This window comes from Rousettus aegyptiacus, unplaced genomic scaffold, assembly GCF_014176215.1.
Source record: "Rousettus aegyptiacus isolate mRouAeg1 unplaced genomic scaffold, mRouAeg1.p scaffold_m13_p_3, whole genome shotgun sequence".
Classification (NCBI taxonomy): Eukaryota; Metazoa; Chordata; class Mammalia; order Chiroptera; family Pteropodidae; genus Rousettus; species Rousettus aegyptiacus.
In genome coordinates, this window is record NW_023416306.1 from 153637090 (window position 1) to 153656787 (window position 19698).

A 19698-nucleotide genomic window follows, 5' to 3' on the forward strand; every position below is an offset into this window, starting at 1 on the left:
TTTTACAGCTGGGGGAAGCTGAAGTGGAAAGAAATGATATAATCGAGGTCATCCAGCAGGCCGGCTGGATGGAAATAGATACCAGGATTTGGGCTTTAAGTTAGATAGATAATAAATAACAAGCTTACCACACAACCGAGTTAAATGAAACTTTCAAGAACTTTGGGATTCTCTTTGCCCTCCTTGCTGATTATCCCCATGGTATTTAGCTGGAGGTGGAAGCCATATCTTTCCCTCTTCCTTAAAGCAAAATGACATCAAAATCCTCCAAAGAAATGATCATAACTTAACTCTATAGCTATATTTTGCGGTATCACTCTTGTGTCATATTCTTTAAGCAGTGGCAACTCTAATGATAATCAAGTCTAGAAAAAAGTGAAGCTGAAAATTACTTGAAGCACATGTTAAAAGTAGGCGACATACTGCTCCCTGGTGGTGCCCTATTTCTCCGTTAGAAATTTAGGACCAGAATTAAAGGTGAGTCTTAGCTTTACTTTAGCCTCAACCCAGTGTGTGAGACCCTAATTAATTTTCTTTTTGAAATCCCTAATGATTTGAAAGGAGTAGATGAGGAGACCTAATATGAAATAGGAAGCAAGGAATCTTACAAGGGCAGTACTGAGAATTGAAGGGAGTGTGATAGTTAGATTTTAGTAATAGAATGATGAGATGAGGCAATATCATGACCATGGTAGAATGGGGAGGAATGTTGAAATGTGGAGTGGCTATGAGGAAGAGAGGGTCAGTGATCCGCTACACATCTTTTCATTAGGTTATTGGGTCTATGTTTCCAATTTATAAATAAGCAGCTAGAAGTACCAAGACATTAAATTTTTTTTCTTTGCAATTGTAGTCAAAAATAGCCAATATTAGCGTTTACATATTTTTAACTTCTGTCATTTGGTAGATTGCAAGTCTTGCAAAATGACAGGATCTTGATCCCATGAGAATCCAACGTGATTTTATGCTAATTGGAAAGTCATCCCCCATCAGTCCTTTTTTCTCATTTAAGAAGAATTTCAGCGCCAGTGAGTTAAAAGTCCATCACACTCCTCTTCGTAGGGATCTGAACTTGCCATTAGATGTCAGTCTTAACTTTTCGAGTCTTGCTAATAAGGTGGTTAGTGCTTGGTACAGTGCTGAGGGAGGTGCTTTAGTATGTAATAAGCACGGAGGAGTGGTGGGAAAAGAGTAGAATTACAGGTCTAAAGACCTGCCTTCTTCTCTCACTGACCAGTTGTATGATTTCGGAAAATTCACTCAACTTCTCTCAACCTCAGGGTCCTTATTTGTTGTTGGGGGAAAATAGAACAGCATCACGATGATAGTATGCAAAAACCTCTTCATGAAGTCTGTTGTAATATACTTGGAAAATATTGTTATTTCGGCCATAAAGGGCTTTCAATAATGAATGATTCCTAATTTGATTTGAAAACAAGTAAATAATGTTACCAAAATGAACTTGGTTATTGAAAAGCTCAATTGCATGTTATTCAGTCCCTTCCTGTCAGAGAAAGTAAATTCTTTAATTTGGAATTTGGAAAATTCTGCCTTTTATTCTTTTTCTGATAAATAACTGACATATTGTAATGGCTTAAACAAGCTTTGGTGCATTTGTTTCCTAGCTGTCTCCTTTTTTTCCTACTTATGTTTTTTACTCACGGAGGTGAATCATGATGTGTCCATGGCTTTCTAGTGAGAGGTGGGCATCCAAACAAAGAGGCGGAGCTCTGCCTTTCTCTGTGGACCTGGGGCATGAAAGTTTAAACTCAGCTTACATCTTTGTGTCCAGTGATCACTTTAAATGCTTCTGATTTCCTATTACCTGAAATTATTCCCTTATTTTCAATTCTTATTTTATGTTTATGTTTTTTTCCCTATGAATATTTAATGAATATTTTCTTGTCTTCTTCGTTTGATAAAATAATTCTGGATAAATATATTCATTTATTGTTTTATTGCGTTCTAATTGGTTTGTTCTTGTTTTATCTTTAATTTCTTTCTTCTTCTTTTCCTAGCTTTAGTTTGTTTTTTCCTCCCAGTTTCTTGAGTTGGATACTTTATTTTCATTTTTGTTCATTCTTTTTTTATTATATTGAAAGCCATGAATTTTCCTCTGAACATTGCTTTAATTATATCACACAAACTCTGATATATCTTTACATTGTTTTTCTGAGCAAGGTGTTAAGAGACCTACTAAATAAGGAAAGCTGATTTTAAATTGTGCTATTTTAGAAGATGGATATTAAAAATTGAAATCCTTGAATATTTATCGAAAATCATTTTATTTTGTCTACAATTTCAACTACTTAACCTATTAAAGTTTCTAGGAGCATTCTCCATAAAAACTTTTTATTCATATGGGTTTTTTTTTAATTCATTCAAAAATGTTTCATTAAGCTCTTTTTGAAAATTAATTTTTTTTTAATGGTGACATTGGTTAATGAAATCCGATAAGTTTCAGCTCTACACTTTAACAGTAAGGCATATATACATTTACACTGTGTGTTCACCTCCCATCATTAGATTTCTTTCTGTCAGCACATATTTGACACCCTTTACCCCACCTACCTCCCCACTCCCCCCTTTCTCTATTCCCTACCCTCTAGTAACCACTAGTCCATTGTTCATGTCCCTGAGTCTTTGTCCTGTTCATTTGTTGCTTTTAGGTTTATATCCCACATATAAGTGATATCATGTGATTTTCAACTTTTTCAGTCTGGCTTAGTTCACTTAGCATGATTATCTTGAGGTCCATCCATGTTGTCACAAATGGCAGTATTTCATCTCTTCTTATGGCTGAGTAATATTCCATTGTATATATGTACCACAGCTTCTTTATCCAATCATCTGTTGTAGGACACTTCAGTTGCTTCCATGTTCATTAACCTCTTAAGAGTGTTTCAAGCTTGGGTATTAAGCCATGGGCATGATAGACAACTTATTCTTTGTCATGAAATAACTCACAATCTGGTAAGGGTGACAGCCACATAAACATATGATAATACTAGCATGGAATATGCGTAACAGAGACATTTCTAGGGAGTAACAAAACCACCAAAAGGTGTCCCAGCCTGTGAGTGGGTCTGGGGAGAAGTCCAAAGCGGCCTTCTTGGAAGTCATTGCACCTAAGCTCAACCTTAAGGGCAGGCAGGTGGGCTGCAGGAGAAGAGTATGGGCAGGCTCCAGAATTAAAGCTAGCATGGGTGTATTTGAGGAAACAGCAAGCTGGTTAGTGGAGCAGTTAAGATGGAAGCCGGACAAGAAGACAAGGGCTAATTCACAAAGGACTTTGAATGCCCCGTGCAGAAACTCACCCTTCAATTTAGAGTTAACAGGGAACCACAGAAACACAATTGGCTTTGCCTTTTAGCTGCATCACTCAGGTAGATGGGGGAAGAATGGATTCGAGGATGAGGCAGTGTTGCCCCTTTTTTGGTCCTGCTCACGGGTGAAGTTGCTGAGGAACAATGAGCTAACCAAAAGTAAAGAATCAAAGTACTCTAGCAACCCAGAAATTTGATTAAATTTCCATTAGAGGCTAGATTCTTATGAATTTGTATGGCTAATAACAGAACCTCATTTACCTTGTCATTGCTTCTACTACTTCTGCTATGATTTTAACTTCATTTATAGCCTAGAACACGTAAGGATGTCAAACTTTCCCTGCCACATGAAGTAGCCAGAGTGACCACTTCAGAAATATTTGTGCCAGCACAAGTATGTTTGAAATAAGAAGAGATACATGTTCTTAACGTGTGATTATTCAACAAATACCTTACAAATCTGAGCAGAGAGCAGGTCAAATTTAGGTCTTTCCCTTGGCACATGAGAGGCTCATTATCTTTTGGAGATAGGATCCTCTGGAAATCAATATGTACATCCTTGATAGCAAGATTTTCCAAAAGCATCTTTTATCTTTGGTGGGCGGGGCGAGGACTGGTAGCTGATGGTGCTAGAGTAGAGTTTCAGTGTGAGATCTCACCATGTCCTCGTCACTCAGTGCTGGGAGAGGTGTTCCTTACAACTTCAGCACTGCACAGATGTAGCCCTTTGTGGTCACTGCTGTTAGTGAACAGAAGAATGTGCCGAATTAGCCCAGCTCTGTGGTGAAGAGTGGGAGGCAGGGACCCAGCGGGAGCACTGTTCCTCTCCGTGCAGGCGAGTGTGAGGTTTCAGGACCCAGCTATCATTAGGAGCAGCTCCAGCTCTTCCAGCCTGGGAGTTTAATCAAAGGGATAAGAGCAGACCACCCAGGCGAGGCTCCAGCTCCAACGAATGTGCTCTGTCAGTCTCTGTTCCCCAGCCAGCCAGTGCCCTGGATGTGGCCGGGCCTCCTGGAAATGTGCTGACAGATACATAGGAGGGAGGAGACACTTTTTGCTTCTCACATTTTTCATTTAGATGAAGAGTGGAAAAGAAAACCATTCAGTTTCTTTCATTTTTTGCTCCTTACCCTGATACTTTCCTGCCTAGTCCTGGAAGAGGATGTGCTTAGGTATGGAATGTTTAGTTCACACCAATTACTCATTCACTCTCACTCATTTGTATGAATTCAAAGAACTCACACAGGAATTCTATTTTATTTCTTCTGCGCAGCAGCTGCTCTTATAGACATGCCTATTTCTTCAGGGTCCACAGTAGACTTGAATTCCTCAATTTCCAAAATTTCAGTTTGAAGGTGAAAGGGGCATAGAAAGAGCTAAATTTCTGACGTGGTTGCTAATGTTCTCTAGGACCCAGGCAGATGGCGCTCAGTTTATCACAAGCTTAGGCGTTTGGCACTGGAGACTTTCTTCTTGGCTCCTTAGCTTATCTCGACACATTTGAACTGCTGTACGTTGTGCTCTAGATCCTTTGGTTCTGTGTTCTTTCTGGGCAGAAAAAGTTGCACTTCTTTGTATTGTATAATTTTTCTCCATTTCCAGAAACAGAAAGGGTAGATGGAAAAAGCAGATGTTATTGAGTCAGTGAGACCTTGGGCAAGTCACTTAACCTTCTTGTGCCTTGATTTTCTTATCTGTAAGATGGAGAAGTTTTAGTATCAAGACTACTTCTCCTGGATCCTTGTGCCTCTCTGCTCTAGGACATAGTTCCTGTTGATCTTATTTAATTCTCTAGCTCTTTTGTATTTCTTGAGGCTTTAAGCCCCCAATTTTGCCTAGTTCCTTGGCCTACTGAATGGTCTCGTGTTCTAAAATCACCTTTTAGCCCTGCCATGTGCTTAAGCTCTGGTCCTCCCTGTACCGCCAAACTTCTTTTGAAGTAACACACCCTTGATATCCTCAGTCCTCCCCTACACACACATACATATACTTACTCTTCCAGTCCAACTTTATCTCTTACCGTTTTGTCCAAGTCTCTTTCAAAAGTCAGATAACCTTGAAATTGTCAACTTCGATCACCTAATTTTAATCATTATTCTCTTTTAGCATGTGGCACTATTATTGATCACCTCCTACCTGGAAACTTAACTTCTCCAACCCTTCAGTAATTTCACCGAGCGCTCATTTCTCCCCCCCCCCCCAAAATTAGATTTTATTTCCAACATTTTTTAAAAAGCCACCTATGTGTAGACCTCAAATATAAAAACTGGCACTGGAGAATCTCTGTGTCAATAGCAGGGTCTCTCTGACTGAAGAAGATGGGATGATGCCTCTGCTCTTCACCAGTATCTTCTAGCACATCTCCGAATTCCAGGGCACAACAGAACATTTCCCCCTCTCTGTAGTTTCTCTTCTCATAGCTTCATCTGGTACTGGTCTGTGGATTCCTCCCAAATATGCATGTTAAGTTCGAACCTCTTTGTTGACTGCCAGGTCCAAATTTCCAGCTGCCTACTGGACATTTCCATGTAACCGTGTTATCAGCATCTAAAATATTCAACATATTTTAACATATTTTGAAAATATTCAGAAAGTATTCAACATTTCTAAAACCTATTTGTTCTTGTCCCTGTATTAGTGACACTGTCATTCTCTTGAGTTTAGATATGGGAGCCTTGATTTATCATTGTCTCTCTTTGCTTCCTTATTCTCTATATGCCAAGCAGTTGCCGTGTCTTGTTGATTCTGACTCTGTAACATCTCCGATACATACCTTCTCTGTTTCACTTTCATATCTACCGTCCTGCTTAAGGCCTTAATTATCTCGCAACTGGACAGCAGCAGTTACCTCCTGAATGGTCTCCCAGCAGTCTCCTCTTATTCACCCTAGTCTTTGCTCAAAAGGAATCGTTCTGAATCACAAGTCCGATAATAATACTCTGCCCAAGAATCTCGAAGGGGCTTCCTGTTATCTACAATGTGAAGCCCAAGCTGTTAAATGTTATTCAAAGCCTTTATTTAGAATCCGGCTCCAGGCTGCTTCTCCAGCTTTTCTCCCTCCCATCACATATGTATTTGCACAGTTCAGCCAGAATTTCTGTCGGTTTCTATGCCTCGTGTTATGCTGTCTTCTCATGGGCCATGTTCTCCAGTTACCATGTCTAATCTTTGCATCTATCCAGGCTCAACATAGGTGCCGCTTCACTCATCTGCATGCCATTTCCTCACCACACTGTGTATGTCCAGATAGCTTTCTCCCTTAGTAGACAGTGAGTCCTTTGAGGGCATTTTCCTTTGCTGCCTCAGAACCTGATTCGAGGGTAGTACTCAGTAAATGGTTTAGTAAGGTATTTGATGGAAAAGGGGGGCCGCGTCCATTTTTTTTTGTTTTTTTCCACAAAAGCAATGTACAAATTGGAAACACTACAGAGGGGTTTTGCTATTTTGTAGGGTTTCCCAGGAATGCCTTTGACAAATCTTGATTTGGAACTCTTTCTGGATTTTGGAACACTAAATGTCTGTATGTATATTATGTAAATGACAAAGTTCAGCACAGGGAAGGTGTGACAGGAGAACTTAGCGTTAATGTGACTGCAGAGTCCCTTTTTCCTAACCCATCTTAAAATTCGATTAATACTATGACGCTTATCTCCTGATCATTAGAATATAAACTTCTTGAGGTTCATTTTATTAGCATGCAAGAATGGATACAGGAGTTGAAGCTACCTTAGAACATGTTGATTGTTGTGACTTAAAACATTGGCTGTTGTAACTAATGATTTAATAAATGCTCATGAAGTGCCCTTCAAGGAGTGTTTAAAATATAATTAAGGATGATTCTTTTCATATTCCTGATTGAATATGTTCTCTAATATTTCTCCAGTGGCCAAAATTGTTTAATATGTACAGATCTGGCACTTTTGCTTTTTCTTTTTTTTTATCCTGCGGGAAACACTGGTGCTTCCTAGTCAGGGATTACCTTTTATCCTGGCAACTTAGGCTAAAATCAGGAGGCACTCGCCACAGCATTTCCCCATTCAAAATCATTGTTTTGAGAGCCCCATGGTCGGGGAGAATGACAGTTTCTGTGACATGCTCAGCTGACCCAGTTGTGTTCTGATGGGCCTTTGTATATGCACAACACAGAGAACAGTATTCTCAAAATAATATTGATGTAGTTCTGAGAACAGTATGAATGTAGATTTAAACAAATTTATCTTCATATCAGTCTGAGTGATTATTAACCTTTCTGGAGTCAGAGAGCCCTTTGAGAATTGAGTGAAAGCTATGTTCTTTCTCCTGAAAAAAAAAAAAAAAGTGCACTCAAACTTAGAAATGTGCTTTAATTTTAAACAGTTTATAGAAGTTCCCCTAACTAGGCTTCCTCTTGATGCCCAAGAACCTCTGAAAACTTTTAGGTAGCATATGGCCATTAATATCCATAATTTGGCATAAATGATCATACCAAATTTGTGACCATCTTCACTTCACATGATGTATAAAAGTCCTCTCGATGAAGGTGAGGACTTTTTTTTTCATCGTTTTATTCTCAGTGCTCAAAAGAGTGCCACTCACGTAGAAGGTGTCCGATAAATATTTGTGAATTAATGAAATAATCTTTTGAAACCCCATCTTTAGACTTCATCAGACAAGAATTATCTCAGATTTTTACTGCTAGAATGAGGAAATTGAGCTATGCCAAGATCGTAAGCTGCATTGGGAATGCTGCGCCACTGATTTGCTCATGTGTTAAGCTGTTATTAATTAATTTTTAATGTTGAATTTCTCTCTCCCTTTTGGTAAATAAGATACATGAGATTTGCCAACAGCTTTAGTGAATGTGAGTTTCACTAAACGAATCTCAAATGCAGTTTCAGTGCCAAGAAGAAATAAATACAGTATACACATTGTATGTCAAAGCTATTATTTCACCCATTTGAGAACCTTGCCCAAGGCTTCAAGACCAGGCAGAAATCATCTCTAAAATTATTCAGCATAATAGCAAGAACAACACTTAGCTTTCACGGTAGTCACTGATTATTTTATTTCCCCCGATTCCAAAACAGTCTCTCTCTTGTGGTTTAGGCAAAAAGAGATAATTTGGAAACTTTTATTTTCTTGCTAGCCTTTCTCGTGACATTAATCACTTTTCTACTCACTGGTAAAACTAACTGTTAGCTGGAGACAGGGAGTATGTGTGCAGATGTGTGTGTGTGTGTGTGTGTGTGTGTGTGTGTGTGTGTGTTTGGGGATAGATGAGAACCACTTCCTTTTCTATATAAATGCTTTTGTGCCTACTTGGGTAAGCTCTGGGGATACAGCCGTTAATAAGATACAGTTAGTGCCTGTCCTAAAGAAGCATGTAATTTGTGGAGTGAGATAGACAAATAGACCTGCAATTATAATACAATACAAAATATGTCATGAAGCTCTCTCAACTCTACCACTGTGCTCCTAAAGTAGTTTAATGTTAAGGAAGCTTTATAGCTGAGGGAGCTCGTCTATGAAAAATAAACTTGACATTGGGAAGTAAAGAGCAAGGTGGTAGCAACAAGATTTCAGGATCCTGCTGTGCTGAGGTACTTTGAAGGACCTTCCAGGATCACTGGGTAAAACACCAGACAAACTTCTGGTTTTTCTGGTTTCAGGTTAGGGGTAAATCCCTGCCTCTCCTGGCATAGCTGTAGATATATGTTGTGTTTCCCCAAGCAACAATGATAATCCTTGCTACTGTGTTAAGAAAGGTAAAGTCATGTGACAATCTGCAAGCCCTGGTCAGAGGAAGGTTTTTGCCCCTACATTTGTAAACAGGTCATATTTATCGAAATGTAGAATTCTGTGGTCTGCTGTGAGTGACAAGCGCCTTGTCCCTAAGGGACTGATGGCATATGCCTATACAGAGGCAGATGCTCGTTAATGATTGAGTTAGTGGAGTACTTCAGAGCTCATGTATTGTTTTTTCAAATATCTACTAAAATCTCACCATATTTAAATGTTACTGTGTTTGGTTTTGTTGTTCCTTGGTGGAGCTGGAAGTTACTGCATACATGGCCATTAAACACTAACTCTGGGGTCCCCAACCCTGGGCTGTGGACCGGTATAGGTCTGTGGCCTGTTAGGAACCAGGCCACACAACAGGAGGTGAGTGGTGGGAGAGGGAGGCTTCATCTGTATTCGCACCCGCTCCCCAGCACTAGCATCACTGCCCCAGCTCCACCTCAGGTCATCAGGCATTAGATTCTCATAGGAGCACTGGTCCTGGGTGGCAAAAAGGTTGAAGACTGCTGCACCAATTCAGAAAGGACTGTGCATGAATCCAGGATTTCACAGTCACTACCTTGACGTTCAGGAGAAGGGTGCCCAAAGAGATCCTCTAGGTAGAAGCCTTCTCTTAATTACTATGAGATTTTTGACCCCAGACTCCTGAGGAGTCCTGAGCTTTGGTGACTTGTGCTAGACAACGTATGATCGATCCACTATCTTCTTTTGCCCACTAGGACTAAGGCCTAGACTGAAGCCATCTCGGTCTCTTCCTGGGTACCTTCCTCCCAGACCTACCCCCTAATCTTGTTCCTCAAACCATTTTAGTGTTGAAGAGAGGCATGGAAGGATAAATCTAAGAAAGGTACATTTTCTCATACGGCTCTAGAACAAAGCTGGCCTCAGATGCCCACTCTTTGACCTTCCTTCTTTAATGGCAGGTAGCGCCATCTTGCCTTACCAGCTGCATGCGAAATGTAATGCAGAAGAGGACCGATCCAAAAAGAAAATATGAACAAAGGACACACGAACTCAAGAGCTTTTATCATCAGATTACAGATGTAGTTCTCTAGTTCTAAGGCCCAGCACTCTTCCTTAGCCTAGGAGGGAAATGAAGGGAGACTAGCAGTCGTATGTCCTGCATGCCAGCCTTATTCCTCTCACCAGACTGTTGTTCTCACCTTGTGTTCTCCTTATTAACCCCTTTTAACCCACCCCACAAAACAGCACTAGATTTACCTACCTGCACCACAGTTCTGATACAGCACTACTAAGAACCCTTGGGCAAGCTTACTGTTGTCTAGGAGGTATTCGAAGACCTCCCCAGGCTGTTAGTCTGTTCTATCCTCCGTTGCTCTAAGCTTTAGCCACATTAGACTACTTTGTGTTTCTCAGACATTCTTCCTTATGTGTCTTTGCATTAACTTATGCTTTTTGTTTCCAGCTAGGAACTATCCCCCTCCCCTAAAACAGACACACCTTCTACCTATCCTTTCAGGACCAGCTCAAATGCTTTCAAATTTCCTTAGCACTTTATTATGGCAATTAACACATTCTGGAGGCCTTAAATATTGCTATTTGTCTAGGTGTCTTGTCTCACTAGAGTACAAATTCCTCCATGGCTTGAGGGTGGGCCACAATTTAATCTATTTGTATCCTTAGGATTTTACCCAAGGCCTTGGCTAGGATAGGTAATACAGTAAGTATTCACTGAATTACCTTTGAGGTTTGGACTTTTTCGAACATTCGAAAAATGCTCGAAACTGCAGGACTGCTGCAGTTTATAGCATGCCAACTAGACCAACAGTGATCTAGTTAGGTCTGGCCTCAGATCTTCTTCGGATACCGAAAGGTTATGCACCTGGGTGGGTGGTGGGTATATTCTGGGAAGCCATCAGGGCAATTCCATCATACGTCAATTATAGCACTGGCGGCAGCCCTGCTCTTAGCCGACAGCAGTAATAAGCAATAACACTTGGGCGGGCCAGCCGCCGGAAATTGGCTCCCTCTGTGTGTTCCTCCTATCCACTTTTCAATCCATCACCTGTATTTATTCCCGCTGTAATTTAAACACCTGTCTAGATGGAATGCGTGCAATGTGTCTCTACCCCACACATTCAGATATTTGCTCACCTGCCTTATTCGGAAGGCTGGCTCTAAAACAAACAGTGTTTTGGTATTAAAAGAAAAAATGCACTGAGGTCATCGTGGCAATGGCCATGAAGAAGGGATCAGGAGTGGAACCTCTGGATAAGCAGCTCCAGGAGAGTGGGAGCCGAGGAAGAAGAGGGGGAGGACTGCAAGGAGTGAAGCATCTGCCTGAGTCTTCCGTCACGATGGGATCCCGTGACTGGATTTTCCCACAGGCAATCCTTCACTTAGCTAACCAGCTGGAGGAAGGCAGGGGTGGAAGAATATTTAACAAGCTCATTGTTTTTAGGCTTAAATGCCTTGGTTTATTTTTAATGACCACTGTTTCTCATGGCAGCATAACAAGTAGACTTGGAATATTTTGAAACTTGTTCTAAACTGCTTTATCTCCTTTTGTATCCTTGGCATATTAGACGATTACTCATATTAATATTCGAGCATCCAAACAACATTGAGGAATAGTAAAACCTTAAAGTTCTCCATAAAATTACTTTCTCTACTCCGTCCCCTTGGTTGTTTTATATCCTGCTCCTCATCCCATCAGGGCATTTCTGCTGGTTTTTGGAAGATCCTTTGAGCTTTATGAAGGAAAATCATTGAATGAATGGTTCCTCTTTCCTGTTCTCTCCTTTCCCCCATACTCTAGATCAAGTGCTTCTCAAACATTAAGGTGCACGTGAATGACCCATGGGACTGAGGCTGGGTGGAGAATTAGCGTTTTTAGCAAGCTTTCAGATAGTGCAGATGCTGCTGATCCACAGGTGGAACTATTGGTTCCAGGCCCAGTGGTACATGGCAGTGAGAGTCACACAGTGGTTAAAACTAAAAGGTATGGGAGATTTTGCATCAGGCAGACCAGAAATTGATACTAGGAACTGACATGTAACAGTTATGTGTTCTTGAGCAATTTATTTACCTCTCAACCTCAATTTCCCCATCTACAGAGTTGTCTTGAAGATTAAATGAGCATATATAGTTTAGAGCAATGCTTGGCAAAAACTAAGTGTGTATTAAGTTTAGTCATCATTAGTGCTAATATGTATTGGCTGTTATTATTACTGTTATTATGGTGAACCTGAAAGGTTTCATATCTGCATAAAAATTTATTATAGTAGAACATTTTAGAGATGCAAACACAGACTTGTGGGGTTCTTATATGTGTGTACTGTCTTTTGCACAGTAAGGTGTTGATATTCATTATCAGTAAGGCATGTTCTTTGAGTCATAGTTTCAGTAATTCACATGGGTTTTAGTTAAAAGTTATCTCGTCTATCTTCCAGACCCCTTTGTAACTGAAGCCATGAATTCATGAGTTGGCAGCCTAGATTTAGCAGTATAGACTGTGATTATTAGCCCAGAGAAGCTAACTGGCCCAATGGCTACACGTCCACTTGAATAGCCTCATACTTTTAACAAAAATGGTGAGCCACCTATTTTGTGACTGGTGCTATGTTTATGTGCTGTAAACCTATCCTTCTTTCAGATTCTTTAGCAGTGAAATTTTAATCATCATTGCAAATTGAGTATATTTAAGTGCCATTTTCCACTTACTCTTCATCTGATCGAAGCTGGTTTTATTATGTTACCTGGAGAAATATAGATGAATAGAGAAGATGATGTCACCTAATGATGGACATATTCATCATCCTTCTGTGCTGTTAAGGAAGACACTCCTCCAAGTGTGAACCCTAATTGGCTTATACAGTTTGTTAAGGTCTGGTCAGTGCTGGGAGATTTGCCCTGCTATTCAGTCTTCCCTAGTCAAGATAAGGTGCTTCTAGGGCTAAAACTGATAACTTGGGTCCATTTTAGTTCAGTGACTCATTCTGCCCATCCTGGGAAGCTAAAAGGAAGGACCAAAGTCTTAATTCATTTAATCTAGAGATAATTTGCTTGGACCAAACTTTAGCAGGGCATAGATCTGTACACATAAGATTTGTCCAGATCTGGTTGAGGCTCTCAAGTTGTGTTGTCTGGTAAGGTAGGCACTAGTCACATGTGGCTTTTTAAGTTATATAAAATTTAAAATCCAATTTCCCAGTCAAACCAGTCACATTTCACATACATCATAGCCCTATGTACCTAGTGGCTACTGTATTGGACAGTGCAGATTATAGAATATTTCCATCATCACAATACTTCTTATTAGATAGCACTGTTCTAGAACAAGGGTTCAAAACAGTTTTATCTCCCTTGTCATTTCTGATGGACTGGTGATGACTTATCTGAAGGACTGCATAAAGAAGATTCTGAGGCCATATCTAAATGAGCCCCAAATTGTTTGATTATTTATTAGCCATGTATATCCTAGAAAGACAGAGCTGGATGGCATGGGGGTAATCGTGATGTAGGTGCTGAGTGTCTCCAAGACAGAATCGCAGAAGTGAGAACAGACTGTTTAGAGGGGCAGGTCGTTATTAATAGAGACAGATTGATTTGTTTGTTTAGCAAGAATCCTTTGGAAAGAAAGATGAGAAACTGAAAGCTTTTCTTATCTCTTATCTCTCATTTAAATAGTGGTTACTTTTGCTGTTTCTCAAAATAAATTAATAATGAATCTTTGCTTTTATGTAGAAGGAAATCACAGTAGCTACCAATTCTTGGTTTATCCATGAAATAAGGAATGGATGTTACAGAAAAACCCCACGAAGTGTCCAAAATTACTTTTGTGTTCATGCCACCTTTACTATATCTGCTAAGAAACAAAACTGATGGAGAATGATTTCTCTTTGTTTTACTTCTTTAATATCCTCTGGTGAAGGGTACCAAGTGGAAAATAAAGTTTACGGGAAAGAAGGAAAAGCCTGGGATAGTTTGGTGTAAGTTATCCTTTTATGTTTTCAGAACTTGAGGTTTGTATTTGATGATATTTTCAAAAATCTCTAATAATTAAGGGTAACTAGGAATATTTCCCTGCTAGTTTCAAAACTGGAAAATGGATTTTAAAACAAGAGTACCAGTCCTGTAATTCTTAGGTGACCTTGAGCAAATTACTTATCATAACCTCTCAGCCTTCATTTCTCCATCTTTGAAAGGGAATATAACAGTATCTACCTCTGCGAGTAGTGGGTAAAGAGTGAGATATAAAATTTCACTTATAAGTGCTTGACACTACTGCTGTTAAGGACTCAAATGTTAAACCATATTATTTGGAAAATGTATAAGACATGCACTTGGAGAACATTCTCTGCTAATCTTAGCCCTGCCACTTAGTAGTTATGTGACCTTGTCTAATTACTTACCCTCTCTCAATTTTAGTTTCCTCTTTTGTAAAATGAGGTCACAATAGATTCTACTTCAAAGGGCTTACTCGGGGTTAAAAGAGATAATGCATGTCAAGATAATGCAAGGGCATCTAGTACAGGCACATAGTGAGCACTGAGTAACTGTTAGCTATTATGATGAAAATGTGATGTTTATATTAGGGGCAGCCTTGCCAAAAGAGAAGATTTCTCTTCTCCTTCTTAGTCACTAATCTCCAAACTATACAATTTATACTAAACATGCTAAGCGTGTACATTTTGCTTATTTTATTGCTGCTTCACTATAAATTATTAATAAGCTTTTTTAATTCGGTTTTTGGCACAACTTGTTGAGGTAGTAGTTGGAGAAGCTGTTAGCTATCATGAAGACCTTTCTCACTTCGTCGTATTTCAACAAGCTGCAAGCTCATGTCTAATTTGAAAGACCTGATGTTTAAGGCCAGGGATCAGGACAGAAAGAAGAGGGCTCAGTGTGGAGCAGGGGTGAGTTCAGTCTTATGGATAGTCTGTGTTCTTATCCGAGAACCTGATCTAGGTTGCTTCTTGGGTGCAGGAAGAAGGCAAGGCTCTTCAAAGGCACCAGGGGCCAGAGAATACTGCCATAATCTGCCCCATATCTTCCCTACCCTTTAGGCGGTGTGTGTCTTCTCCCCCGGGTAGCAGCAGAAGGGGGTCAAATGACAAGTCAAGTTTGGTTCCTGAGACTTCTTCTGAAGGTGATTCCACACTGGAGGGTACAGCCTGAGTGTTCCGTACCTCAACCTCTGCAGACACCAGAAATCACTCTTGATATATAGAAAATGGCTTTCTTTCCAATAAAAATATTTGGGTCATGTAGTGTGAGGACACAGCCCTAGGATATCTTTACTTATTGAATTCTGTAACTAGGAATGAAGCACTTATACTGTTGCTAAAAATGACTCTTTTTTGTTTCAGAATTTTCAGATTTTTTTAAAATCCAGAATTCTTCTGTTTGTAAATGTCAAAATTATTAGGACCTTAGGACATTTTATAGAAGAATACTTTTCTTGAAATGTACATCTTCTTACATCACTATTCTCAGTGTCTTATGCTCAATACCCTCTATTTAGCGTCATGTCCTCCCTCTTTTCAGCATCCCCTGTGCATCTGATTTTGAAATGATTCTCAAACTAGGTAGGCTTTAAGCTTACCACCTCCCTTCTGTATGTTTCATAACTTGAAATTTTTCTTTTGGGTTAAAAAGGTATTAACATGCCTAGTATAGAAAATTTGGAAAATAAAATTATGTGTAAGGGAGAAGATAAATCACCGTTCAGAAACAGATGACATTTGTGTTTTGGATTTTTATTTCTAGTCCTTTATAAGTGTGTGTGTGTGTATATGTTTAAGGAAATTTGCATCTGCTTTATATATAGTTTCACATTGTGATTTTTGTAACTCTAGATATGCATGTTTCTATATCGTTAAGTATTTTTCAAAAAATTCTAATGGGTACATAATATTTCCTTAATGTGGAAGAGAAAAATTTGTCGAACACAACTGTTAGCCATTTAGATCTCCTTTTTCAGTATTAAAATCAATGCTTGTTTTCAAACACGTTTTGTAATATAGTGTAATGAGTAAGAACACAGGCATTGGAGAACCAAAGATCATGGTTCAGATCCTAGTTCTGCCATTTATTCCGAGGCCTGAGTGCATTCCTGGGCTTCAGTTTCCTTCTTCGTAAAACGGAAGTTATAATAGTACTTACCTTCAGAATTATGACACTTTAAATGAGATACATATAATGTACTCATCCATTTACACAGAGCTTAACACATTGTAAGTTCTTTTAAATAGTAACTGCATTATAATAGTCACCATCATTAATCACATGAATTGTTTTTCAGCATAGTTCCTAGAAGTTAGATGGTAGCATCAAAGTATACAGATATTTTAATAATACCTTAAATAATATATCACCACATTTATTTCTAGAAAGACTCTACCAATTTATAGTCAAATAAGTAATATAAATACCTATCACCCCTTACCATTATTAGGTGCTGTGTTTTTTATTGTGGTATACCAATGTAACATGCAAAAGTGGTATGTTGTAATTTGCATTTTTTGATTGCTAGTGGGATTGGCTAGTTTTAAATGTTTAATTAGCTAATAATATTCCTTCTTTGTAAATTGTTTATCGAAGTCGGTGCCCTTTTTTCCAGGGACCGTGCATCTTTTTTCTTTGAAATCAGTTGAGTTCTTTGTATATTATAGTAACTATGATTATTTATAACTAAAATATATTTAGCATTTAGAACTTTCAGATGAGGAAACAAGAGCCAGAAAGGCTCAGTAGTTTTCCTAATTTCTTAGAACCTTGCCTGGCACAAAGTCAATGCGCAGTAAATTCTTACTGTTTTTGTTATTCATCTTTGTATTTTACAACACCTAGGACAGTATAGTGCTTTGCACATAGTAGAAGCAAAATAATTACTTGTTAACTTATATCGACACTATCCACCCTCACTTCTGCTCTTCGATGCGCCCAGAAGCCAGCCTTTAATGGGTGCCTTTGTCATAGCCACTGTTTCAGCTCAGATGTGTCAGCATCTCTTGGACTTGACTTGATTTTTTCCATATGTTTTTAATGATACTTTTCTCAAACTCTGTAAAATCAGGTTATTTCCCTCACTTCATTTCTAGGTAACAAACCTGAATTTGGCAAGTGGCGTCATAAATAGAAGCAGTGCTTCAACTCCCCCCACCCTTCGGCCTGTCTTCAGTCCTAGCACCCCGACGTGGTCCATACAGTCAGACCCCCAAGCTCCCGAGAGCCACTCCACCCCTCCTGGAAGCAGGTATGTGAACGGCTATGGAGCTAGTGTTTGGATCACACAGGGACGGCCGGCCTGGGTCCTAAGCAAGCCATTCCCACTTTGAGCTCCCCGCACAGACACTGATAAGACAGGTGCCTTCCCCCACCTGTTCTAATCCTGTGGCACTTAAATATAGTACCTAATTTTACTTATAAGATGGTTTGCATCCAAATCAAATGAAAAGGAAATATCCGATACAGTTCAATAACTTCACTTCTGGAAGAAAGAACAGAATTTATACTGTGTTTAATCCCTGCCCATAGCCATGTATCGACTTTGGGCATTTTCTGTTTCAATTCTTTTATACCTTCTACTACAGTATGTTTCAGTAACTTTGGACTCTTTTCTTTTGAAGGACGTATTTGTTTTTTATATTTTCATCTAGGTTATCTAATTAAACTCAGACAGCCTCCCTGGACAATGTTCCTGTGGAAAGTGGGAAGGAAATTTCCTTTATGTAGTTGGGAGAAGTGGTAAAGGATAGATTCAGGCCATAAGTAAGCAACTCCTGAATTAAAGAAACCACTGTATTGAATCCTAGTCTCGATTCATATTTTAAGTCCCCCCGTAGGAAAAAACAATGTAAGAAGTGGATTCCCTAGTACATCTTGCTCGAGTGGCTATTAAATATGGGTTTAATTGCATCTGTTCCTGAGTCAAGTAAGCTGGAGAGGAATGTGACTGTTACAGTGAAGTGTTCTGACCAGCTGAGATATTGTTCCTGCCAAATGAAGAAACTGTGCCGTAGGTGTCCCACCGAGTCCCCACCTCCTTGCCAGCACTTCCAGCCTTTGCCAGGCAGTCTTCTCTTAGTATGCTGACTTGCCTTGAGGTTGGGAGGGGTGACTAAAGACTTGGGCATGGAGGAAATACTTAATTGTTGTTAAAGTACCTGTTGATGTTCAAATTATTTCTTAAGGAACTAATGTGGGAAGCAGAGACTATGCCCAGGAAACAACATAAACACATTACGTCATGCTCTGCTACGGTGTCTTTCATGCCAGTAATTATTGTGGTCAAGGGTGAAAAGAATCATCTCAGCTGAGAATTACAAATAGCTGAAGGCTAAGAGGCAGGACTTTTAAAGACAGGACATCCTCTCACACAGTTCTCTTCACAGGAGAAGTCTGTCTTTTGGTGATTTACAATCTGTAGTAACCACATTCCTAAAACACAAATTGTAAAAAAGAAATTCTGTTTATATCATTGAGCTTTATTTTCCATATAAAATATTTCTAAATATTCTATTTTCATTTTATAATCAGAGCCTTGTTTCTATGGAGAACATTTTCACTGCAATCTTGGATATATTATCTATGTGACAAAGCTATAGCTGTTTTCTGTACCGTAACCAAAATATAAAAACTTCACATTTTGGAGAAGTAGAATTTTAGCATTTGTTATGCTTGTAGATAGAATGAGGGACATTTTTTAAAATAAATAATAGAGCCTTCTCTTGCTGTAGCACCTGTTAGTGCTGCGACACAGAAAGATGAGGGATCCATCAAAGTCAGGCGGGATCTTGAGTCCAGCGCTGTGGGTGGACTAAACCCGGCCAGACTGCGCTCGAGAGCTGTGGCAAAATGGCACTTTATGTGATCGACTTCAGAGCCATTGGCACCAGAGAGCAGCCCCCACAGAGTCGCCTGGTCTCTCTTCAGGGTCGTTGCACCCACGCCAGTCCTCTCTTCACCTTCTCTTTAAGCTTAAGGGCCAATAGGTAGGTTTCATTCCAGTCCAGGGTAGCCCTGGGAGATCTTCGTCTGCCCCCAGGTAACCTCCGGTTGCCAGGATAGCCTAGATGCTCAGTTTTGGGAGTTCTAGTTCCATGTGGAATTCTCAGAGGTCCTTCCAGACCTGGCTATGACGTGGGCCCCAGCCAGAACTCCAGCGGCCATTGTACACAGTACCATGCCCCAATTTCTGTTTTTAATTGGTAAGTCACTGTTTCGAAGATATTTTATTTACTCTCTTGTTGTTCCTTAGTAGTAAGGGTGACAAAGTTTATTGAACATGGGATCAGTAGTTTAGAGATGTGAGTTTTATTACTGGTTTTGACACTAAGTGACCTTTAACTATTCATTTAATCTTTTCATTAGGTAAACAAACACACTTACATATAAACTGGCCTGTTTTGAGAGCTTTCAGATTGCCCTTGAAGTACTTTGATCTCTGCGGAAGTGGGTGCTAAGTAAATAAAAGGTACTCTCACGTGGTTTTCTACAATAGCAACAGTGGAGTCCGGTGCTGATAAACTCTGGTAATTCACTAAACTAGGGACGGTCCTGTGAACAGTAATAGGATGTAAAGAGAATCCATTGCTGGATGTACTTTTCATCAGGATTTAGTGACTTG

General features: G+C 39.6%; 1 protein-coding gene across 20 annotated transcripts in view; it reads left to right on the top strand.

Annotated features, from left to right (window-relative positions):
- TTLL5 (tubulin tyrosine ligase like 5) overlaps window positions 1-19698 on the top strand; it is a 215592-nt gene that overhangs the window by 99498 nt on the left and 96396 nt on the right. For all 20 annotated transcript variants that reach the window (XM_036238716.1, XM_016122545.2, XM_016122550.2 and 17 more), the window contains one exon: window positions 17171-17325. In XM_036238716.1, coding sequence (XP_036094609.1) covers window positions 17171-17325 — 155 coding nt within the window. The remainder of the gene's footprint in view (window positions 1-17170; window positions 17326-19698) is intronic.